At 30.4% G+C, this 9,159-nt stretch overlaps 1 protein-coding gene and 1 long non-coding RNA gene across 5 annotated transcripts; both read left to right on the top strand.

Moving 5' to 3' along the window:
- Positions 1–366: 366 nt before the first annotated feature.
- LOC123500417 lies at positions 367–4,453 on the top strand. Its single transcript, XR_006673313.1, has 3 exons — positions 367–670; positions 1,696–1,934; positions 4,425–4,453. It is a non-coding gene; the product is annotated as an uncharacterized LOC123500417 (long non-coding RNA).
- A 204-nt stretch (positions 4,454–4,657) lies between these two features.
- Positions 4,658–8,929, top strand: LOC123500416. Of its 4 annotated transcripts, none has more exons than XM_045249135.1 (10): positions 4,660–4,798; positions 4,901–5,032; positions 5,188–5,259; positions 5,381–5,449; positions 5,559–5,654; positions 5,895–5,951; positions 6,094–6,218; positions 6,512–6,573; positions 6,712–6,818; positions 8,624–8,929. In XM_045249135.1, the coding sequence occupies exons 1-8, from the start codon at positions 4,762–4,764 to the stop codon at positions 6,542–6,544; spliced, it is 621 nt and encodes a 206-aa protein (XP_045105070.1). In that variant the 5' UTR covers positions 4,660–4,761; the 3' UTR covers positions 6,545–6,573; positions 6,712–6,818; positions 8,624–8,929. The 4 variants fall into 4 exon arrangements, with proteins under 4 accessions (XP_045105069.1, XP_045105070.1, XP_045105067.1 ...); XM_045249132.1 differs by having other exon boundaries at positions 6,094–6,287; XM_045249134.1 differs by lacking the exon at positions 5,895–5,951 and having other exon boundaries at positions 4,658–4,798; positions 6,094–6,287.
- Positions 8,930–9,159: the final 230 nt, after the last annotated feature.

The following is a 9,159-nucleotide window of genomic DNA, read 5'->3' as shown; positions in this document are numbered from 1 at the left end:
ATATATATATATATATATATATATATATATATATATATATATATATATATATATATATATATTGATATTTATATATGAAGAACCTGTCATGCGTATTATTACTATTATTATTATTATTATTATTATTATTATTATTATTATTATATTATTCCTTTCTGTTATAATGGCTTCTCCTCTATATAGGCAGGGCCCATTGAATTATAGGGTCCCTCCACGCGCAGGACTGGGTAGCCGTGGGCGGGACCAAAGCTCTGTGACGTCACGGGGAGCTCTGCTGCTGCTTTGGTCCCGCCCACGGCTACCCAGTCCTGCGCGTGGAGGGACCCTATAATTCAATGGGCCCTGTATATAGGAAGGAAGGACGAAGCAGCGTCGGAGGTGTTTACGCTAAAATTTGCTGCCTCGGCACTCTTCCCGCCAGCCAGCCGGGGATTAAATTTCAGCTGACGCAGCATGCACAGAACCCCGTATATAAGATCTTCCACGTTAAATACAATTCCGGAAAACAAATCAGTGTAATTTAAAACGTGATAAACACTAAGAATAACAGTAATATATATAAATATGACGAAATAAACATTAATAGTTTGTAAAGTGTTCGATCAGCGGCAACTCTCCCGCACGTTCCTCCGCCGCCTGCTGCATGTGCTTACCCGCCACGGATAATGTGGTGAGTTTTTATCTTTTTTACGTCATTTACACCTTTCCCCCACCTTTGTTACACCTACACACATGACATTAAGTGCTCAGGGATTAGGTAGAGCGGCAGATCATCCCTGTAAATTGTGTTGAAGGTGAAATGTGATGAAAAATGTAGTGGCGAGGGACAGCGTGGGTTAACAATGCACGCCGTGTATCACAATTTTTACACTTTCCATGTCATTATTCACCATTCTAACTTAGTCTGGAGTGTCCAAGGCTTAAGTAGACGTGCAAGTTACATATAAGAGGTGAAATTAACGTGCGTAGGATATATTTTAACGCAAGCCCCATATTCTAGTACATGATTGGTACCTGTTTGTCTGTCCTTGCGCAAACTTATACCATGGCTGATGAGGTAATCTAACGTAGTTTTGGTGGTGTAGTAGTGGTTTTGTATGTGTGATTTACAGGAGTGTTAAACCTTTTTAACTTAGATTACTTATATAATGGTACTTTACGTTGCCTGGTTGTAATCTGACGTAATTTTGGTGGTATAATTGGTTTTCATGCGTGATTTAGAGGAGTGTAATACTTTTTAAAGCGTTCTCTGGAGCTGCAGAATACAATTTCCACCATAATTAACTACATATCCCAAGGGTGTGAATGCCATAATGATTTTTTAAGTGCGTGCATGTTTTGTAAGCATTTAAGTGTGTAGAGGCGTCACGTACGTGGTCTGGCTAGCTGTTATCTAACATAATTTTGGTGTAATCACATGTGGTTTTTATGTGTGATTTAGTGTTACACATTTTCACTTAGTTTACTTATATTCTGGTGTTTTAAGTGCGCGGTTGGAATTATATAAGTGTATAGCTGTCACGTAGTCTGTGTGTGGCCTGGTAACATCGCGGCTGAGGTGTAATTATGTAATTTTTATATATTGGAGGTTTTTAGGCCTGACAGACAGTAAGTAGCTTTATCTATAATAAGAGGATGGCATTATAAAGTAAGAATCCAGGAACTTGTAAGTCTTTTTTTTTTTTCCACTGACAGAATGACAAAGACAACAGCTTCAAACAGTGGGATCCCTGCAATGAACATTAGTGTATCATTTGATGGCACATACGTCATTCTACGCATCAGCTGTTCTCTGGAGCTGCAGAATACAATTTCCACCATAATTAACTACATATCCCAAGGGTGTGAATGCCATAATCCTTGGTGTAGCTGTACTTGCCCTTGCTTCTGTACCTGCCTGCCATTCTGGTTTCAAGTAAACGAGTTTTTTTAAGGTAATGTTTTGTATTTAAGCACTATGAACACACACACACACACACACACACACACACACACACACACACACACACACACACACACACACACACACACACACATGCATGGGCATTACAATTAAAGTAGTTAACATGTAGACTAACATCTATAATTTTTTTACTTACTTTGCCTTCAGTTAACCCAGTGTTATCCCAATGAACACCAATGATGTTCAAAGATACTTCAATGACACCCCAATGAATTTTATCGATATCCAAAAGATTCTTCGGCCACTAGCTGACCCTAAATCTGTACAGCAATCAATGCGTCTTCCGTCATTAATGTTTTTTAAGTCATAAAAGATATTTGTTTTATCTCACCCAACTTTTTTTCAGTGTAACTAATATCTGTAGTATGAAACTAGTGCATTTCTTTGATTTCCAGGTTTTAAATGGATCGAAAGGAAAAACGAAAGCAATATCAGAGAAGTTGGATAGCTAGAAAAAGATTTGCAAAAAAAATTGCAACATGTTCAACAAAAGACCGTAGCAGTGACAGTAACGATTCTGTTGATTTATGTGCAGATATAATTCACTCTTCAGAAAATGCGAAGGACTTGTCTGTGGAAGATGTAGCACCACATAGTACAGAAAGTAGTGAGGATGGTGATGAAACATGGTGTTTGATTGAAGAAAATCCTTTTTATTCATCTGATTCATTGTCATCAGATGAAGGAAGAAATATTTCAAGTGACCTAATATCTTGGATAAATAAACACCAAATAAAACACAATGCTGCTGATGATTTGCTAAAGCTATTAAGATCAAATGGCCATAATTCTCTACCCTTATCTGCTCGCACCTTATTGAAAACTGAAAGAAATGTGAAGATTGAAGACAAATCTGGAATGAGCTACATTTATTTGGGACTCAAAGAATCATTACTAAAAATAATTTGAAAAATATCCTCGACAAACAAAACAAAATACACAAAATCTGGAAGTGTCCCTCAATATTGATGGCCTTCCACTATTTAAAAGCTCAAACACATGCATGTGGCCAGTGCTGTGTGCTATCATGATTCAGCCAGTAACTGTCTTTCCTGTCGCTTTAACGTGTGGATCGTCAAAGCCATGCAATTTAGATTTCTTGAATGACACGATCAGAGAGCTGAATGACATACTGCAGCATGGCATTCAGTATGAGGAGTTTAAAATACATGTAACACTGAAAAGCATCGTTTGTGATGCCCCTGCAAGAGCAATGGTTAAAGCCACTAAACAATATTCAGGTTACTATGGATGCGATAAGTGTACACAAAAGGAGTTTGGTATGGAAGGCTTACCTATCAGGAAATTGATAATATTGTCTTGCGCACTAATGAGTCATTTAGAGACCAGATTCAAGAAGAGCACCATTGTGGGGTTTCCCCTTTTACAGCTCTTCCTGTGGATCTAATAAAATCATTTCCAATAGATTACATGCATCAAGCCTGCCTTGGTGTGATGAGGCGCTTACTCCTGATATGGATAAAAGGAAAAAAGAAACTAGGATTACGCAGAGGCATGTTGAAGAAATCAACAAGAAACTCTTAGAAATGCAACAGTTTGTCCCCAGCAACTTTGCACGAAAACCTAGAAGCCTTCTGAAATTGACAGATGGAAGGCAACCGAATTCAGACAGTTTTGTTGTATACTGGCAAACTTGTTCTTAAAGGCAGCCTAAGAGGTGACCTTTATGCTCATTTTATGACTCTTTCTGTTGCTCTGTGCATTCTTGTGTCACCAAGACTTATTCAGATGCATAAGGGCTATGCTCACCAACTACTGGTGTATTTTGTTAAACGAGGTCGGGAACTCTATGGCAATGAGTTCTTAGTGTACAATGTCCATAGCATGCTTCACCTTGCAGAAGATGCTGGTTGGTTTGGAAGCTTGGATGTCTGTGCAGCATTTCCATTTGAGAACTATCTGTATAAACTGAAGAAAATGGTTAGATCAGGAAAAAATGCTTTATCACAAGTTGTAAAAAGAATTCATGAACTGGAGAATGACCCAGGTGAAATGAAACCTGCAAAGTTTAAGAAAATCATCTGCACTAACAAACCTGACAATACATATATTTTGGATGATTCATCTTGTTGTGAAGCAGTGGCCTTATCACACCAAAGAGATGATGAAGGAAACCAGAAAATACTGTGCAGAGTGTACAACAGAACAGAATCAGCATTTAATGACCCATGTGATTCCAAGATTATTGGAGTTTATCAGATAAATACAGCAAAAAGTTATATGAAATTTATTAAAAAAAGCGACCTAAAAACAAAGGCAATTATGGTACATAGTAGAAGTGGAAGACACACAAAAATCCTAGCAATACTGCATGAATTCTGAAAACTATCAGGTGAGGAAACTTTTAAGTAGAAAAGTTTGAATGTTAAATGGTTACAGTGTAGAATTTGCTGCCTGTGATCATGGAAATGTATCATTAATTTTAAATATATTTTAACAGATGTCATTTGTAGTTGTGGAGTTTCTGGATGAAAAGGCAGTTGAAGTTGTTCCCAAGTCATGGATAATGCATAAAGAAAAGTGAGTTTCCCTTTAAAGATGTTGATGGTGCATGCTAACGGGTTTAAGGAGTAACAGACAGATGATCTTGCTCGTTATACAAATACTCTCTGACAGTTAAGATATAAGTACTTGAAATATAAATCTTGGTTTTGTATATGCATCGTTGATATTAACAGTGTGCTAATCTTTTAATTTCAGGGTCTGTTTTGTTACTGGCCTCCAAGGGCAGGTGCTGCAGCCAAGGTGAAAAAGGAAGAAATCCCAGATAAAGAAAAATGGAATTCATACGAGATAAGGATTTTTCATCTGCAGGTATGACAGGTGTAAATTATTATTAACATCTGAATAATTTTATGCTTGTAATGCCATGTATGAAAATTTAAACTACATACGTAAATTTTTTTTGCGCCACAGAAACCTACAGCAAGGCCCAGGAACTGTCCAGGAGAGCAGAGGTTACGTCAAATGTTGAAACAGAACCTGAAGGTCCAAAAAGCAGAGTTACCAAAAAGCCTGCTAGATATGACTTCTCAGATGAAGCTGATGGTAAGATTTTTCTTATACGTTATTATATTCTTTGGTTTGTAATAGCTTATGCTGGCAATTGAACAGAATGGTTTGTTCATATATGTGTCCTTAATTAATTCATTATGACAACAAGACAAACTCAAAATGACTAGTATGCTCGTAAACTTATACAGATGAAGGCGATAATCCTGAGTTCTCCCACACTCCATCTGTAGCTGTTCTGCCACAATCTCCTCACCTAAATGGTAAGCATGTTTTTTTTTCTATATTGCACGAAACTTTTGCCAGTATGTGTGCGAATATGTTCACAATTCCATGAGTTAAGAACCACAACATACAGTGAATTTGTACCCAATTACCTTTCAGTTGGACTTTCCAAAACAAGCTCGCATCATACCAAAAACTCAGTTGTTCATGAAAGATTTTCCTCCCCAGGTATGTATGACAACAAAGCTTGTATTTACAAATTTCTGTCTTTGGGGAAACTTTCACCATAGTAGTTATATAAGTTCCACTATTATTTTTATTACCATTTTCCCTACAGAATGGTCTGATGCATCCTTCAAAACCAGATCCTCATCACGGTCCTCAGAAATAATACATGTTAACGCACAAGATTTGAAAAAAAAATACACATCAGGTAATTTTAATTTGTATGATATGTAAACGAAATCCATATCCTTATGATTATACAAAGTGATTTATTTTCATTCACCTCATCTCAGGGTAGACCTAAACTGCAATGCTGATATATGAAATTAACAGAAACACACACACACACACACACACACACACACACACACACACACACACACACACACACACACACACACACACACACACACACACAAGGTGCTTATACACATTAAATTTCTGACAGCTTCATCAGACCGAGGTGCAACAGAACTTGTACCTGTTTCACAGACAGAGTTTGCAGGTAGAGCATGCCTTCATTGTTTACGTATTAAGTGTATTTAAAAATTAAAACTTGCATTTTTTTTCATAGTCTGCCAGTGACAGTAACAATCAACCTTCTAGAAATATTACTTTGTGACTGAAAATCTTTCTTCCTGATGCAGAGTTCAAGAGCGCTGTAATGGCAAACTTCAAGACAATCCAGGAAAACCAGCGGCTGATGTTAAGCTGCCTACAGTCTTCTTCCAGTGGGCTAGGGGATGATGTGGAGGATGTACTGCCAGCTCCAGTAAGCAGCTTGGAGGAACTGGATGACCTAAACTCTAAATTGGCTGATCAATCTTTCAAAAGGAATTTGGTAAAATAAAAATGTATAAATTTGAATATGAGAAAGTTTCATGATATTTTGAATATTGATATAAGATTATTTTTGTCTTGAAGAATCATATCTTCTTGTATTTATGGTCCTACTATTATTTGTTGCAGACACTGTATTTGTCATCTTTTGGAGGGCACAGCCTTGGCGATGCTGTCCGGAGGATTTTAAAAGCTTGGAACTAATTCCGTGTGGTCGTTTTACAGCCTCAAAGGAAAGAAAGGGAAGCTACCATTTAGTGATCTTCCCATCTGCAAAGTTATCATCAGTAAGTGTGCAGAATTGCTTGTTTTCATCTGACTCAAAGCAGTATATGTAGTAATGTTATGAAAATAGTGTGTCCTATGCTTGACACTAAAACAAAAATTTGTCTGACATTCATATGCTTTGGTTTCTTTACCCAAAGGAGCATGCATGAGAACCTACAAAGAAGCAAAAACCTCTGCAGTGGAGCATCAAATTAGTGAGGCCCTGAAGCATGCTCCTAAGAGGAAAGGTGGCCAAAAATACAAGGTGAGTTCTGATCCTCATTTCTCCAGTTTTGCTATTCCCTCTCAACTTAGTAAGAAGTCTTTATTTTTAAAATTAGTGAACACACACACACACAACCGCAGCTCCTTATATATATATATATATATATATATATATATATATATATATATATATATATATATATATATATATATATATATATATATATATATATATATATATATATATATATATATATATATATATATATATATATATATATATATATATATATATATATATATATATATATATATATATATATATATATATATATATATATATATATATATATATATATATATATATATATATATATATATATATATATATATATATATATATATATATATTTATATATATATATATATATATATATATATATATATATATATATATATATATATATATATATATATATATATATATATATATATATATATATATATATATATATATATATATATATATATATATATATATATATATATATATATATATATATATATATATATATATATATATATATATATATATATATATATATATATATATATATATATATATATATATATATATATATATATATATATATATATATATATATATATATATATATATATATATATATATATATATATATATATATATATATATATATATATATATATATATATATATATATATATATATATATATATATATATATATATATATATATATATATATATATATATATATATATATATATATATATATATATATATATATATATATATATATATATATATATATATATATATATATATATATATATATATATATATATATATATATATATATATATATATATATATATATATATATATATATATATATATATATATATATATATATATATATATATATATATATATATATATATATATATATATATATATATATATATATATATATATATATATATATATATATATATATATATATATATATATATATATATATATATATATATATATATATATATATATATATATATATATATATATATATATATATATATATATATATATATATATATATATATATATATATATATATATATATATATATATATATATATATATATATATATATATATATATATATATATATATATATATATATATATATATATATATATATATATATATATATATATATATATATATATATATATATATATATATATATATATATATATATATATATATATATATATATATATATATATATATATATATATATATATATATATATATATATATATATATATATATATATATATATATATATATATATATATATATATATATATATATATATATATATATATATATATATATATATATATATATATATATATATATATATATATATATATATATATATATATATATATATATATATATATATATATATATATATATATATATATATATATATATATATATATATATATATATATATATATATATATATATATATATATATATATATATATATATATATATATATATATATATATATATATATATATATATATATATATATATATATATATATATATATATATATATATATATATATATATATATATATATATATATATATATATATATATATATATATATATATATATATATATATATATATATATATATATATATATATATATATATATATATGTCTCACAAATCTTGTGGCTGCAGTGTCGCGTGTGCTGAGTAAACTGCTTCTTCCCGCAGGAACCTGAGCAAAAGAGACGTGAGCATTTTGTAGAAGAGTCATCAAATTCCTCTGACTAGCCGCAGTTGAAACGAGAAGATGCCATGGCTGCAGTCTTCTTCTTCCTCTGTTGACATTTCCGGTCCACCACCATCTCCTCCTCCAGCTGCCTCTCCCTGATGCCCCCCTTCACTTCGTCCTGCCAGCGCAGCAGGGTCTCCCTCACCGGTGCCTGCCCTGCAACTCCATGTCCATCATTCTCCTTCCCATGTAGTCTTCATCTCCTGAATGGTACTTTTTTTGCTAAAATAAATTTCTCATTTCAAGTATAGACTTTTTATTTCCATGACAATTATATATATATATATATATATATATATATATATATATATATATATATATATATATATATATATATATATATATATATATATATATATATATATATATATATATATATATATATATATATATATATATATATATATATATATATATATATATATATATATATATATATATATATATATATATATATATATATATATATATATAT

Source organism: Portunus trituberculatus, unplaced genomic scaffold (assembly GCF_017591435.1).
Source record: "Portunus trituberculatus isolate SZX2019 unplaced genomic scaffold, ASM1759143v1 PGA_scaffold_225__1_contigs__length_182313, whole genome shotgun sequence".
Classification (NCBI taxonomy): domain Eukaryota; kingdom Metazoa; phylum Arthropoda; class Malacostraca; order Decapoda; family Portunidae; genus Portunus; species Portunus trituberculatus.
The sequence above is the reverse complement of the archived record's forward strand: the minus strand, read 5'-3'. Positions and strand labels throughout refer to the sequence as shown.